Genomic DNA, 16,295 nt, shown 5'->3' with positions numbered 1-16,295 from the left:
ACATATTCACATTCCCATTAACAGTGTATAAGTAAATGTTCCCTTTTCTCCACAGCCTTGCCACCATCTGTTGTTTTTTGACTTTTTAATAATAGCCATTCTGGCTTGTATGAGATGGTATCTCATTTTAGGTTATTTTATTTTTAGAAAGGGTCTTGCTGTCACCCAGGCTGGAGTGGAGTGGTGTGATCTTGGCTCACTGCAACCTCTGCCTCCTGGGCTCCAGTGATCCTTTTGCCTCAGCCTCCTGAGTAACTAGGACTACAGAAGCGACATTGTGCTTTTGATTTGCATTTCTCTGATGATTAGTGATGACAAGCATTTTTTCATGTGTTTGTGGGCTGCTTATGTGTCTTCTTCTGAGAAGTGTTTGTTCATGTATTTTGCCCATTTTTCAATGGAATTATTTTTTTTTCTTGTTAAGTTCCTGATAGCTTCTGGATATTAGACCTTTGTTGGATGCCTAGTTTGCAAATATGTTCTCCCATTCTGTAGGCTGTCTGTTTATTCTGTTGATAGTTTCTTTGCTGTGCAGAAGCTTTTTCATTTAATTAGGTCCCACTTACCATTTTTGTTTTGGTTGCAATTGCTTTTGAGGACTTAGCCATAAATCATTTGCCCTGGCTGGTGCTGAGAAGGGTATTTCTTAGAGTTTCTCTAGGATTTTTGTAGTTTGAGGGCTTACAGTTAAATCTTTAGTCTGTTCTAATTTTTGTATGTGGTGAAAGGCAAGGGTCCAGTTTCATTCTTCTGCATTTGCCTAGCCAGTTATCCAAGCACCATTTATTAAATAGGAGCTTCTTTCCTCTCCTTGCTTGTTTTTGTTGATTTTGTTGAAGATTGGGTGGTTATAAATGTGTGGCTTTATTTCTGGTTCTCTATCCTCTTTACTGTGAACCTGTGGGTTCAAGAGATGGGTCTCTTGAAGATAGCAAACAGTTGGGTCTTCTCTTTTTATCCAGCTTGCCATTCTATGCCTTTTTTTTTTTTTTTTTTTTTTTTTTTTTTTTTTGAGACAGAGTCTTGCTATGTCACCCCGGCTGGAGTGCAGTGGTGCCCTCTTGGCTCACTGCAAGCTCCACCTCCCAGGTTCACGCCATTCTTCTGCTTCAGCCTCCCAAGTAGCTGGGACTACAGATGACCACGGCCCAGCCCTAATTTTTTTGTATCTGTTTGTAGTAGAGAACAGGGCTTTCACCATGTTAGGCCAGGATGGTCTCGATCCTCCCTGATCCTCGTGAGTCCACCCACCGATCCGGCCTCCCAACGGGAGTCATAGCATGAGGGCACCCCCGCCCACTTTGGGCCTTTTAAGTGAGGGCATCGTAGCCTGTTTAAGGGAGGAGACCACCCCTCATATTGTCTTATGCCCCAATTTCTGCTCCCAAAGAAAGAAGAAGTAAAAACTAAAAGGCAGAAATGAAAATCCACAAGCAGGCAGACCTCGGCGCCACACCCGGTGCGTAAAGATCGACCCCCCCGGACCTAATCGGTTCTGTTTATCTATAGAGTTTACAACATTGTACAGAAAAGGCACTGTGAAACATCCCTGATCCTGGTTCTTCTGTTCTGATCTAATTACCAAGTCTGCACCAGTAGCCCCCAGGTCCAGCAGTATCCCCTGGCTTGCTCCAATCGATCACGACCCGTCTCACGCGATGCACCCCCTTAGAGCGTCCTTGTGAGCACCTTAAAAGGGACAGGAATTGCTCACATGGGCGAGTTTCCGGCTCTCTGAGAAGCAGTCTTGCTCCGATGCCGCCCCCGGCGACAAAAACCCCTTCCTAAAATACACATAATATATAAAAAAAATAAAGATAGTCTGCAAGAGTTTTTGTCCTGCGCGGTTCGTCCTGAGCTACATTTTCTAATAAAACAGACAAAAGGGAGAGCGAGGTGAATTAGAGAAGACAAGGATTGGATTGAGGGCAGCTCCTTACGAAAAAACCAGCTTAAGCCTGAAAACAATGGTGGGAACATACAACTAAAAACAAGGAGATTCCCCCCAAACAATAAGGGCGATAGCAAGAAAATACAAAAGATCAGCATAGCTATAGACCAAACAGAAGAACACAACAAATCACAAGAACAGAATGTGGACACAAGTAGAGATAACAACAACAATATAGGCATAAAAAGAACCGGGAGAGACATATAAGACTGCAAAATAAATATAAATACATAGTAATATATAATATACACACACATAAACTGAGTATATAACTACAGTGCTGCCTTTATCCGGCACTTCTGCGTCTTCTGGGTTTTTGCTTTGATTTAAATTGCTTGCCAGGCACTGGTCTTTAAAGAAGCCTTGCTTCTCTCTCTGAGTGGAATGTGGTGATCACCACGGTGTGCCTGTACCCCACCTCTGCTGCGCTTGTCTCTCCCTCGACTCTCGACTCGGCTCCTGCTTGGATATTTGGTTTTGGTTTTGGCAGCTGGGCGCTTTCGGCATACTCTGCTTTGGGTTTGGTGAAAACTGCAAAAGTGTGTGTTGCCCTTCTTAACCCATTCCCCCTTTGGTTTGGTGGCCTGTCGGCATCCTGGTGTGAGCGTGGTGTTTCTGTCTTGAAGAAGCCATAGGTCAGGCGCACAATAGCCCGCACCTTAAACACTAAGCACATAAAATATCAAAGAATTTAAGGCCACGACTATACGACAAGTAACTTGACACACCAGGAAAACTTAACAACTTCTCTGCTGCTCGCTAGACCTGGCCCAGCGCATTCAGAGGTAGGTCTGGCTCATAGAAAGAAGCCTGGACAAGGTCCCTTGTTTCAAAGGTATGGCACAAGGTAACATGTAACCAGGGAACCCGAACCAGGTTCCTGTACATAGGACACTTGGTTACAGCCGGTTTTAGACCCCGCCCGTCCCCAACACACAGTGGTTGAGAGAACAGCAGCATAAGAGGCTGGCAGAGGTAAGGAAAGACTGGCAGAGAGAGAGAAAGGAAAGAGACAGAGAGGAGAGGCAGAGAGAGAGAGAGGAAGAGACAGACAAAGAGGGAGTCAGGGAGAGAGAGAGAGAAAGAGGCAGAGAGAGAGAGGAAGAGACAGAGGTAAAAGGAAAGTCAGAGAGAGACAAAGTCAAAGAGAGAAAGAAAGAGAGAGATATACAAGTAGTTAAGAAAAAAAAGTGTACCCCATTCCTTTAAAAGCCAAGGTAAATTTAAAACTTATAATTGATAATTGAAGGTATTCTCCATAACCTATAACACTCCAATACCACTTTGTTGTCAGTGTAAATGAGGGTGTATCCCAAAAGCACTGAGGCCTTCCTATAAAAAATCCTTAACCCAGTAACCTGCGGATGGCCCAAATGCATTCAATCTGTAGCAGCAACGGCTTTGCTAACAACAACAACAACAACAACAACAACAACAAAGTAAAAACAAATAACTTTTAGAGGAAGCCTCGTTGTGAGCACCCCTCACCAGTTCAGAAGTATCCTAAGGAGAGAAAAAAAGGAAAAAAAAAAAGAGGGGGCGGAATTTATATAAAAAGAGGATTGCATGGTAAATTCTTGCCCTGAAATAAATTAACTGGTTGTTCAAAGAAAGAAATATTTGTAATAACTCAGAAAGTTGAGGCATGTTGAAGAATTGTCTGCGAAAGTCATGAAAAGAAAATGTTATGAAAAAAGAATCTATGCCAAAATGTTGTATAATTTAAAAGTAACTAGGCCTCCTGAATATAAAACTATTGAAAAAAAAAAAAACAGTTTATGTGCAAGGTATATAAGAAAAGTAAAATATACCTTTGGTAAAAGGATTATAAGGAGGCATAAGAATGTACATTTTACCTACATTAAAAGTAAAAAAATGTATATTGTTTTGAAGGTTTAAGCAAGTTTTAAAACGTTAATTGTAAAGAAAATTCTGTGTGTAAACATATTACCTAAAATAGTATCATCCAGTTTTTCTGTGAACTGGACATTAAAGTAAAAGCATAACAGGTTTTTCTGAAAGCACCAACCTGCTCTTTAGCAAAATTATAGAAGGAGCTCACTGGGCCTGGTCAGAGTGAAGAGCACCGGGGCAGGGGTATGTGGCTCAGGGGCGGGGAGCAGAGGCTCAGGGCACAGGGGCAAACAATGCATGGGTGACAGACCAAGGGGCATACCTGGCTCCCCTGAGAAGACGCCCTTTTGCCCTGCTCGTGCCCACTGCAGGGCTGGTGCTTTCCCAGCCCGACTGACTTCCCAGCCCAACCAAAAGTGAAAGCTGAAGGGGAATCCAGGAACCTGAAACCCTGGGGTGGAGGCATCTTTTGTTTTCCTGCTTGCAAGGAACTCAGGCCCCTCAGAGACACTAGTGGGCCTTTGATCGCTGCTGTTTATTCACTCAGCAAGCACAGAATAAGCCTGCACTCAGAAGCCGCTGGAAAGTGCTGGAAGCGGCCCTCAGGGAGCCATGCTGGGTGGAGCAGGACCCGGACAGGGGTGGGGGGTGCAGGGGTTCCACTGTGAGAATGGGTGCCTGGGCAAGGCTGCATCAGAAGAACGTCTTCTGAGCTGGGGGGCTTGGGGTGGATAGTGAGGAAGGCTGCAGGGAGAGGAAACAGCCGGGGCAAGGGCTGTGGGGGAGGGTGGGAAGGGGTGAGGTGAGAGCCTTGCTGTGGAGGGAACGTGGCACTGGGCTGGGCTCCATACAGTTGTGTACCCCGTCCCATGCATGATGATGCGTGGATTAAGATTTCATCCTGAGGGACATGGGGACTTTGTAGCTGGGCTTCTCCAGTCAGAAACCGATCTGGCAGGAGTAAAACATTGTCCCAGACTCCTAGTGATGACCAGGTTTTCGTTTCAATAATGCAACATCAATAGGCACAAATGTATAGCCAGATGTGGAATATAAGCCAATGTGTCTAGCCCTTGGAAACTATATATCGCCAATAAAATTGCAAATTAGGGAGAGAGAAGCCTAAAAACTTATAGAATTTAGATTAATCACATATTTAACGTCAGGTATGATTATTCTTTTTTCCTTTTCGTTTGTTTTTTGAGACAGGGTCTTGCTCTCCTGCCCAGGCTGGAGTACAGTGGCGCAATGATGGCTCACTGTAGCCTTGAACTCCTGGGCTCAAGTCATCCCCCTGCCTCAGCCTCCCGAGTAGCTGGAACTACAGGAATATACCACTGTGGCCAGCTAATTTATTTTATTTTATTATTTTTTATTTTATTTTGAGAAAGAGTTTTGTTCTGTTGCCCAGGCTGGAGTAAAATGGCGTGATCTTAGCTCACTGCAACCTCCCCCTCCTAGGTTCGAGCAGTTCTTCTGCCCCAACCTCCCGATTAGCTGGGTCTACAGGCATGTACCACCACACCCAGCTATTGTATTTTTAGTAGAGATGGGATTTCACCATGTTGGCCAGGCTGGTCTTGCACTAGTGACCTCACATGATCTGCACGCCTCGGCCTCCCAAAGTGCTCAGATTACAGGTATGAGCCAACACACCCGGCCTAATTTATTATTATTATTATTATTATTACTATTTAGAGATGGAGTCTTGCTTTGCAGCCCAGGCTTTTGAACTCTTGGCTTCAAGACATCTCCCACTTCAGCCTCCCAAAGTGCTGGGATTATAGGCGTGAAGGACTGCGCCGGGCTCAGCATTTTTAATTCATTCCAAACAGAAGTGCATTCTGCTGAATCATTAAACAGGACGTGTGACGCTGTTTTGATGAAACACAATTGTAGCTTCACGTCTACAGACTCATCAAGGAGGCGTGGGAGTCTGGAAGGCCTTGTGCTTGCCATGTGCCTGGGGTGACTCCAATGGCCTACGATATTCTTTTTCTATTTGAGCCACACCTCAAACACTTAAATCGTATGTCATTTGGCTTTCCATGAGGACTCCATTCATGCGTTGAATTGGCCTCTGTTCCTTGGTGACCATTACTGGGGTTGGCATCCATGATTCTTGCCATGGGGTCTCAACTTAGTAAATGATTCCAGAAACTAAGGGCTTCTTTGATGGAAGTGTCTTTCAATTGCAAATGTCCCTGTAAAAGAGAAGTCTCGCCTTTATCTCAGCAGACACTGGGGGACGGGTCACTCTGGCATGAGCACAGGGTACCCCACGTCATGTTTGCCTGTCTGATTCCAATTGCAGTTCACACAGGATTTGTGTGGCTAAGCAGTCAGCAAGATGACTCAGATTAATTATCACGGAAAAAATTATAAAACGAAAAAACGTGGCAGAGCTCATGGCTTCTAAGAAGAGTCAGGGGACTGTCATGACTCAGTTTATTTCTGGCTGCTGACGGGAGACAGGCTGGATGAGTGGAGGGGGCAGGGGGCAGAGGCGGGAGGTGAATTGGGAGGTCACTCACTGTGGTTGTCCAGTGGAAAGGGCTGAGACCCCACTGGGAGTGGGGGTGGCAGCAGGGAGCAGAAGAGGTGGACGGGAGAGACACTTGTGAGTTACAAAGTGTAGGACCTGGTGCTCAGTTTTGTTTTTATTTTTTTGAGACAGGGTCTTGCTGTTATCCAGGCTGGATTGCAGTGGTGTGATCACGGCTCACTGCAGCCTCATCCTCCTGGGCTCAAGCAGTCCTCCTGCCTCAGTCTCCCGAGTAGTTGGGAGCACAGGTGCACACGACCACATCCAGCTACATTTATTTTTATTTTTATTTTTTTTAGAGATGAGGTTTCCCTATGTTGGCCAGGCTGGCCTTAAGACTCCTGGGTTCAAGTGATCCTCCCACCTTAGCCTCCCAAAGTGCGGGGGTTACAGATGAGAGCCACTGCACCTGGCCCAGGGCTCAGTTTTAATTGATGGAAGAGAGTGACAGTGGGGAGAGGAAGGAGGGTTTGTGGCTTGGGCGACTGACTAGACGGTGGTGTCAGGCATGGAACGCGGCTCAGGCTGCAGGGAGGCTGAATGTGAGGTGTGGCTTGCACGCCTCTAGCAGTACCCATGTCCTAATCTCTGGGATCTGTGAGTATGTTCTCTTACATGGCAAAGAAATTCTGCAGATGTGTTTAAATTAAGGATGCTGAGATGGGAAGAGGATCCTGGGTTATCCAGGTGGCCCAATGCAGTCACAAGAGTGACTTGTAGAGAGAAGCAGGAGAATCAGTCAGAGATGGGTAGATGCTCGACTGTGGACCTGAAGATGGAGGGAGGGGCCATGAGTTAAAGATTGCAGGCGGCCTCTAGAAGATGTAAAAGGCAAGACATGAATTCTCATCTATGTCTTCCAGGAGGAGCCTGCTGACACCTGATCTGTAGACCAGGGAGAGCCATTTTGGACCTCTGGCCTCCAGAACCGTAAGATAAATTTGTGCTGCTTAAGGCGGTAACTATGTGGTAGTTTGCTATAGCAGCCACTGTGAGGCTGCCCCTAGGCAGGTGGGGTCTGGGGCAAGAGAAAGATCTGGGCTAGAGAGATACCTGGCAGGTACCAGGGACCTAGGATGGGTGAGGTTAAGAAAGGGCTGTGCTCCCTAGAGGAGCGGTGAGGCTGGGGCTGGGGGAGAGCATGAGGGAGCCTGAGAGGAGTACAGCGGGGAGCGGGGAGAAGAGCTCCTGGAGAGAATGGTCACGGAAGGTGTCAGATGCCCTAGAGATCCGACAGAACAAAAAAGCTGCAGCAGCCTGTGACTTCAGCAAGTACAGTTTGTGAGGGGTGTGGTCTCAGGAGCACCAGGGAGTGAGGCCTGGAGAGGGGTGGCCGTGAGACTCTGGCAGCGAATGTGAGTGTGGCGTGGAGGGGGCACTGTGTAACAGAAGGCAGAAGGGCGGGAAGCTGGGAGGCTGCGGGAACCTGAAGACCAGAGGGTCGACCCTTTGTTTCAGGAAACGCTTGATCAAATTCCCCTGAAGTCCTCCACAAAGCACAGACTTTTGGACTTGTCTTCTCTCTTCTTTCTCAGGGGCAAAAGGAGTCAGAGAGTAAGAGGTGGCTGTTACCTCGTTTTCAAGTAAGTCCAAGATTTGTGTGTACCTTTTTCAGAAACACAAATTCTACCTGATAGTAAAAGAAAAAAAAAAAAAGAACATGGAATTTGTTTTTCAAGTTGCTTTAAGAAATCCATGTCCAAAAACTACAGCAGCCTCCACTTAGGGTGGGGGGGTGGTGCTGTCCTGTCCCGGAGAGGTTCTGAAGATCCAGAATGCCTTCCCCTTGGAGCAGCCTTTCATGTCAGTGGCAGGCAAACGCTCTGCCTCTGCCTCTCCCGTCTCAGCTGCAGAGACGGGGGGGTGAGAGGCGACATCTCAGGACCAGAGGCAGAAGCTGGGTTCAAGGGCTCTGTGGGCCAGTGAGGCAACAGAATGACCTGGGGCCTTGGCCTCTGGGGTTCTGGGTGAAATCTCACTGCTTATTTTTATTTTTATTTTCTGAGATGGAGTCTCGCTCTGTCACCCAGGTTGGAGTGCAAAAGTACGATCTCTGCTCACTGCAGCTTTTGCCTCCCGGGTTCAAGCGATTCTCCTGCCTCAGCCTCCCAGGTAGCTGGGATTACAGGCACGTGCCACCACGCCTGGCTAATTTTTGTAGTAGAGACAGGGTTTCACCATGTTGGCCAGGCTGGTCTCGAACTCCTAACCTCAAGTGATCCACCCACCTTGGCCACCCAAAGTGTTGGGATTACAGTTGAGCCACTGCATCCAGCCTCACTGCTTATTTTTGAAGGCTGAGAAGCAAGTTGCCCCAGATTTTGGCAAGCAATTAAAATTTATCTAAGGGCCCCTTTTAGAGGGATGGGGGCCAAAGGGACTGAGCCAGGACTGACACCCATGTTCTCCCCTGCTCTGCGGGAACACGCCCCATCAAATGGTTCAGGTTACACCTACTACTGTATCTGGCAAACAATTTTTTAAAAATGAAAAATACGGCGGGTCGTGGTGGCTTATGTCTGTAATCCCAGCACTTTAGGAGGCAGAGGTGGGTGGATCATGAGGTCAGGAGATCGAGACCATCCTGGCTAACACATTGAAACCCCGTCTCTACTAAAAACACAAAAAAATTAGCCGAGAATAATGGTGGGTGCCTGTAGTCCCAGTTACTCGGGAGGCTAAGGCAGGAGAATGGCGTGAATCTGGGAGGTGGAGCTTGCTGTGAGCTGAGATCACACCACTGTACTCCAGCCTGGGCGACAGAGTGAGACTCCATCTCAAAAAGAAAAAGAAAAAGAAAAAAAAAAATCATAGAAAATGTGGAAAGGGGCCAGGCATGGTGGTTCACGCCTGTAATCGCAGCACTTTTGGAGGCCGAGGCAGGTGGATCACCTGAGAGCAGGAGTTCGAGACCAGCCTGGCCAACATGGCGAAACTCTGTCTCTACTAAAAGTACAACAATTTGCCAGGCATAGTGGCAGGTGCCTGTAATCCCAGCTACTCCAGAAGGCTGAGACAGGAGAAGCTTGAACCCGGGAGGCGGAGGTTGCAGTGAGCCGAGACCGCGCCGTTGCACTCCAGCCTGGGTGACAAGAGTAAAACTCCATCTCATTAAAAAAAAAAAAAGAAAGAAAAGGAAACGAAAATGTGGGAAGTACAAAAAGTATACAGAGCTTGTCATCCAGAAAATAACTGCCACGATCAAATACGTGCCGCCGTCACCTGTCCTGCAGTGCTCAGAGAAGCATTTGCGTTTTCCGTACCCTCGGATGTGTGTTCTCTACTGCTCCCTTTGGTTTTGGGAAGAACACTCTGTGTCCTGAGGACAGCTGCCCGTCTTGCTCTGCGGTAGCCTCAGTGCAGCGCCCAGCGCCGTTATGGCAGCCGCTTGGTGAATGGATTAATGGGTTGGCTGAACAAATGGGTGTTTCCACCTGGTTTTGAATCCCATCTTCTGGGAGCAGTTTCTTGTCCATGCTGAGTTCTCCCCAGGGAGCAAGTCTGCTGCATGTCACCATGCTCTGTGGCTTTGCTGCCAGGGGCTGGTCCACCTCCCCTGTCCTAGGCATGGACAGTGGTGGCCCAGAAGGGAGGACAGGCAGGACTACTGAGAATGGAAACCCAGGCCGGGTGCGATGGCTCACACCTGTAATCCCAGCACTTTGGGAGGCCGAGATGGGTGGATCGCCTAATGTCGGGGGATCGAGACTAGCCGGGCCAAGATGGTAAAAGCCTGTCTCCACTAAAACTACAAAAAATTAGCCAGGCGTGGTAGTAAACATCTGTAATCCCAGTTATTCGGGAGGCTGAGGCAGGAGAATCCTTTGAATCTGGGAAGCGGAGTTCGCAGCGAGCCATGATTATGCCACTGTACTCCAGCCTGGGCAACAGAGTGAGACTCCATCTCAAAAAAAAAAAAAAAAAAAGATTACTTTCCCACTCACCGCATGAAAATCTCTTCCCCAAAGCCAAGCTGCTCACACTTAAGGACAGTGAGGCGCGACGTGTCTGTTCTCTACAGAACCAGCCCTGACCTGCGCCTTGAGAGCGGGCGTGTGCCGGGTCGGGGGTGCACAGTGTGTAGGAGGTCAGGCCATGCCGTTTTGGGATGGCAACCAGCTCAGCTCCATGGCGGCACCCAAGCTAGTGATGAACGGGGTAAAGCTTGTTTCTGCTAGGTTTCCGAGGCAAACAGGGCGGGGCTCCACTTCTGTCCCATTCACTGCTGTGGCCTTTGTTCCTAGCAAGGTGTCTGGCATCTGGAAGTGTCAGGTGACGGTGTGGAGGGGCTCAAAGGCCGGGGTCCACAGCTTAGTGGGGACAGCGTCCTGCGGCCTTGGCTGAGATCCCACCTACAGCACGGCACACTGGACTTTCCCACGTCACAGCTGGTGAGCTGGGAAAGAGAACAGCCACTTGGCTTTGATTCTGATTCTCTTGGTGGGGCAGGGAAATTCTAAAAGCGGCAAAAGCTACTCTAGCAGACCACCATTCGCTAAGGGCAGACCCTGCTCATGAGCAGCTAGTGAGTTGTCAGGAAATCCAGCCGCCCCATCCCAGGCTGCAGCCCTTGACAGGGATCCTGAAACCGGCGGTACTGGGAATATCCAGCACATCCAAAATGAAAGAATCACCAACAGGAATGGAAAATTCCTTGTAATATGGAAGTTGTAAAGTCAAGTGTTTTAACGGGATTACCTTAGAAACAAGAGGACTGCTTTTTAAAGACGCAAGATCCCGCTGCCTTCACAATTCTGTTATCAGAAAGATAGTAGTTTTGATACAAAATAGTAAGAAACTGTAGAATTGCAGGACCCATAATCCTTACAAGGAAGATTTAGAGTGCTATGTGTCAATCACTCATGAGCACCAAATAGGTATTATCTCAATTCGTCCTGGCAACCATCACCGTCCCTACTTAGCAGTCTCAGAGAGGAGACTCAACTCACGCAGGGGCCAAGAGCTGGACCACGGCCAAACAGGTCTCCCCACCCCGACCCCAGCAACGCCTCTCCCCACCACGCCACCCCGCCTGACCCTAGTGTCCAGGTCTGCCGCAGTGGCCTCCAAGGAAATAGGACAAAACAGCCTTGCTGCCAACTGGGGGGGCAGCAGAATGACACAGTGGATGAGTACGGGCTGTGGTGCCGGATGGCGGGGGTTCACATCCCAGTTCTCCCACACCTCCCTGCTTCGCTCCGGTTCCTGGGCCTCTGAGCTGGTCTCCTCCGCTGTGGAGTAACAGTGAGACTGCTCATCTGCACAGATTCCTTCTGTGCTGGACACGGTTCCAACTTTCCAGCTACTCCCGTAGGAGCTCGTTTAGTGGAGACAACAGGATCTTGCTCAGAGTGATAGTGAGGAAGAAATGGAAATACCTGTGCAGGGCCCAAGCCCGGCCTGGTGCGGGAGAGGCATCAATAAACGCAGCTTGAGTTCAGAAGCAGCTGGTCTGTGGCTCACTCAGCCTGGCTTCCTGCTGGGTCTTCACAGTGCTGGGCTACCTTCCTGGAGAGAACCGAACTCCAGGCTGCGCCGATGCCTGCGGTCCACCAGGGCAGAGCAGCGGCCCATCAGGATGCTTCGGAGGTGGATGCGTCTGAGTTCCATGACATCGGGGACATGGCCCCGCTTCTGTTCTGGAGGTCTCGGGCCTGCTGAACCTCTTGTACCAGGTCGGCCACCAGGTTCATCTGGCAGGCCCTGAGAGCCGCCACCAGGCAGGCCACCGTTGCCTTCTCCTTCTCTGTGTTCTTCCAGATTCTCAGGGACTCCCGCACGCGCTCTGTCAGGTTGCGGGGATATCTGTCCTCGATGCTGTCGATCTTGGTGTCTGAGACTTTGAGCTGACGAGCCAGCCTTCTCCACTCTTTCCCCACATTATCACATACGACGTTAAATGCTGCACACAGGTCTGAGAAGCAAAGAACAGAACGGTTTACCGGGGGTTTGGAGACAAGCAACCCCACAATTCCTCCCCAGCGCTTTTCAGCACTGACGCCGAGTGCTCAGGGGACAGAGGCACCTACACAAGCTCCTCCATAGAGGCTAGAGTCGCCTGGCAGCAGAGGGGCTGTCACCAAATGCCCAAGAGTGGCCTGATTCCACCTCAGGCAAACCCCCTGCTCTCCAATGCTATCCTAGGAGGTGTGGCCCACTGAAGACTCAAGTGCCAAAGGAAGTTGCAGTAGAGCTACCTACTGAGGGCAGGAGACACTGAGGGAGGGGGTGGGGAGTTGTCGGAGGGAAGAAAATAGGGTTGATCCCACATCCTGCCCTATAGCAGGTTGAATGACGTCACCTCAAGGGATGTTCATGTGAAATTGCTAAAACCATGAAGGTTAACTTCTTTGGAAAAAGGGTCTTTGCAAAGGTAAGCTGAGGGTCTTGAGAGGAGATCATCCTGGATGACCTGGATGCACCAGTGACAGGCATCCTTGTAGGAGACACACAGGGAAGGCTGTGTGAGCCTGGAGTGAGGCGGCCATAAGTCAAAGAATGCCTGGAGCCACCACAAAGTGGAAGAGACATGGAAGGACCCTCCCCAACAGCATTCAGAGGGTGTGCGGGTCTGTGGCACCCTGCTTGCTCAGCTTTCCGACCTCCAGACTGAGGGGGTAGATTTCTATTGCTTTAGGCCACCAGATTTGTGATCATTTGTTACGGCAATCACAGGAAACTAGTAGGCACTCCAATTGTTATTTTGAAAGCTGCCCCGACTGACCACCAATCTTCAGTCCCTGGCTACCATACTCCTCATCTGCTGACATCACCACTGAGATCAGGGAGCTGGTCACAAGACCATAAAAGGCCATTTCTGAAACATGAAGAGAGGAAAGGAGAGGCAGGACAGGGTGCTGCTTGGACCGCTCCTGGCAATTCTGAGACACCATTGGCAGGTGTACCAGCTCCTGCAGCTCTGACAGCCGTGTGGGCTGGGCACTGTGTTATGACTGTACAGATGAGGAAACTGAGGTACAGGGAAGCTGATGGACATTCCTGAGATCGTGTAGCTAGATGATGGCAGAGCCATGTTCTGAAACCCTGACAGTGCAGTGCCAAAGTCCACCCTTAAATGCCATGCTGAACTTCTGGGAAGGAGGAAGGCAGATCACCTACTACCAACTTGCCTATACCCACTGTTCACGTTCTGGTGTACTTCTTCCAGCACACAGTTAACTACATAACGACATAAACCAAGCACACACACATCTCAAATGTCAGCTATGTTTCGTGGACCACCTTTAAAATGCAATTTATTAGTGTTTTTCCAGACATTAAATATCCATGAATCCCGTCCTGTTTTGCTTGTTCAGCACTTTCTTTTTTTAAAATCTGGACTTGACTGTTTTCAGGCAGAGAGCTGTTCTGTCCATCCTGCCCTGAACAGGCACCAGTTCTTATAGAGTGAAACCCATGGTGTCACATTTATGCCCTGATTCGTGACTGAACGGTTGACTCCAGGCCACAGTTTGAAAGCCTCTGAGAGGCGTCCCCAGTGCACTCCCAAGCCTCTCCCGCCTCTGAGAACAAGGAGGTAGGGCTGAGAAACCGCTGTACTCAGGGTTTCTCATTTCTATCCCGGAAGCTGCCCCAAGCCACAGGCGAGGGTGGAGAGGGAGTGACCGAGAGCAGGACAGGAAGCCACTCCACAATGAACTGGACCAGCGTGGCAGTGCAGGGGCTACCACCACCCATCCGGAGGCCGGACTGCTTGGTTCAAGCCTAGCTCTGTTAGTTATCGGCTGCGCATTTCCGCAAGCCACTTGACCTGTGAGCCACAGTCCTGTCCTCTGTAAAATGCGGACAGTGACAGGTAACAGTATCTCAGCCACGGGGCTACAGCGAAAATTGTATTTGGCAGTTAGAGGGGTAAGCGGCACACTGTAAGCCCCTGGGTAAGAGTTACTGAATGACAGTGTTACTCTCAGACAGCTGAGAAGGGCATTCCCTGGATGTATTCCCAGACAGAAGGGAAATGATGCGAGCAGGCTCACCCAACCTCTGCCCCTCCCCCGCACCTTCTCTGACTCCTCCTCACCTTTTCTTCAGTGAGTTTTCTAATTTACCTGGGCAGAATGGGGTGGAAGAAAAAGAACTGCGCGTGTCCAGGCCCTGCAACCTTAAGTAAGTGAACTTTTCTGCGTTTTTGGCTCTCCTATCTGCAAAGCCAGGGCTGTACGGACAAAACCCACGCAAATCAAACCCGGCAAAGGGGAGGCGCCTGGAGGCCAACGGGAGGAGCCTCGCAGCACCTACATTCGGACGACCAGGCCCTGGCTCCCTCGGCCCGACCCCGACCCCGACCCCGACCCCGACCCGGAGCCCACCTTCTTCCCCAGGCGCGGCCCCGGCCGCCACCCCCGCCTCGAAGTCGTCGAGGCGCCGCAGCAGGTCGTGGCGCCGCAGGGAGGCGAGCAGCTCGCGCAGGAGGTCGGTGTGCCCGGGATCCAGGTCGTTCTGCTCCAGCAGCACGGAGAAGAGGTCCAGGCCGCTCTGCACGCGCTCCAGCTTGCGCTTGCCCACGCGCCCGAGGCATAGGAACTTGAGCTCGGTCAGCTCGCTGCTCGACAGGCTGGACGACACCGAGTGCAGCAGCACCAGGAACGGGTCCATGGCGGGGCCTGCAGGGGGCCAGGGCTGTGGCCTGCCCGTCCGCGCGCCCGCTGTCTTCGGCTCTCTGACCCTGGCCAGGTGTAGCCGCTCGCTCAGCAGCCCAACGTTCCACCCTCGGCCCTGCGCTCCGGTGCCAGATCCCCTACCGGAAGTCGACCCGGGCGCCTTTTCGACTGTTATCGCGCGAAAACTTGGGGAACGGCGCATGCGCCCCGAGCGAAGCCGTAGCCGTTTCCGCCCTGGCTGGCGGCGCAGCGGCCGGGCGTGGCCTCTGCGCCTGCGCCCGGCGGATCGTCTCTTTTCCTGGTGGGAGGTGCGGTCTTGGGTATCCAGAGAGTCTGCCGGCGGCTCAGCTGCTTGCGGTGAGGGCGGTCGCGGCCCTGCAGAGTCCGCCTGTTTGCAAAGCGCGGTGCGGCCCCCCTGTGTGCAGGGCAGGGTCGGGCCGGGGAGGGCGCAGCCCGAACATCACGTGACCTCACACCTGTTAGTGACAAACGTTACTTACGCATTAACGTTTAGGGACAAACGTGGAAAATGCGTTCTTTGGTGCCCCTGGGGACCTCTTGTGTGTGCAGAAAACACTACTCAGAAGTTTATTTGTGTTTAAAAATGTGATTTAAATAATACATGATTTCCAAAGTAACAGTCTTTTATTTTATTTTTTATTTATTTTTTTTTTTTTGAGACGGAGTCTCGCTCTGTCACCCAGGCTGGAGTGCAGTGGCCGGATCTCAGCTCACTGCAAGCTCCGCCTCCCAGGTTCACGCCATTCTCCTGCCTCAGCCTCCCGAGTAGCTGGCACTACAGGCGCCCGCCACCTCGCTCGGCTAATTTTTTGTATTTTAGTAGAGACGGGGTTTCACCGTGTTAGCCAGGATGGTCTCGATCTCCTGACCTCGTGATCCGCCCGTCTCGGCCTCCCAAAGTGCTGGAATTACAGGCTTGAGCCACCGCGCCCGGCCAAGTAACAGTCTTTTATTAAATCAACGTTATTGAGCGCCTACTGTGTCAGGTAGCGAAGTTCGAGGGTCCCTGCGTGCCCGGAGTTTACATCATAAGTACAAAAGCGACACGCTCCAGAAGATAAGTTCGTGGCGGGCATGGTGGCTTAGCCTGCAATGCCTGGACTTTGGGAGGCTGAGGCAGGATTGATTGAGCCCAGGAGTTCGAGACCAGCCTGGGTAACATAGCGGGACCCCATCTCTATTAAAAAATAAAAATAAGGAAATCATACAGTATGCCAGAAATTCAGAAGAGCCAGGGGAAAGGGAGTGTGTTCACGGGGTGGGCGTATGGAGGGTGGGGGGCCGGGTGGTCTGATGGGGTCTC

The 16,295-nt window shown here is 50.4% G+C and overlaps 1 protein-coding gene across 1 annotated transcript; it reads right to left on the bottom strand.

Annotated features, from left to right (window-relative positions):
* Nucleotides 1-11,004: 11,004 nt before the first annotated feature.
* FADD (Fas associated via death domain) lies at nt 11,005-15,603 on the bottom strand. Its single transcript, XM_017887099.1, has 2 exons — nt 14,681-15,603; nt 11,005-12,264 (listed from the first exon to the last, which is right to left on the bottom strand). The coding sequence occupies exons 1-2, from the start codon at nt 15,171-15,173 to the stop codon at nt 11,924-11,926; spliced, it is 834 nt and encodes a 277-aa protein (XP_017742588.1). The 5' UTR covers nt 15,174-15,603; the 3' UTR covers nt 11,005-11,923.
* Between the last annotated feature and the right edge of the window lie 692 nt (nt 15,604-16,295).

This window comes from Rhinopithecus bieti, unplaced genomic scaffold (genome assembly GCF_001698545.2).
Source record: "Rhinopithecus bieti isolate Rb0 unplaced genomic scaffold, ASM169854v2 scaffold_1014, whole genome shotgun sequence".
Taxonomy (NCBI): Eukaryota; Metazoa; Chordata; class Mammalia; order Primates; family Cercopithecidae; genus Rhinopithecus; species Rhinopithecus bieti.
Note: the sequence above shows the minus strand (reverse complement) of the source record. Positions and strands in the feature narration are given on the sequence as shown.

Coding starts and splice junctions, on each gene's coding strand:
- FADD (XM_017887099.1), bottom strand. CDS start 15,173: ATGCGCCGTTCCCCAAGTTTTCGCGCGATAACAGTCGAAAAGGCGCCC. Junction 12,265..14,680: donor GGCCGCGCCTGGGGAAGAAG/GTGGGCTCCGGG, acceptor TTTGCTTCTCAG/ACCTGTGTGCAGCATTTAAC.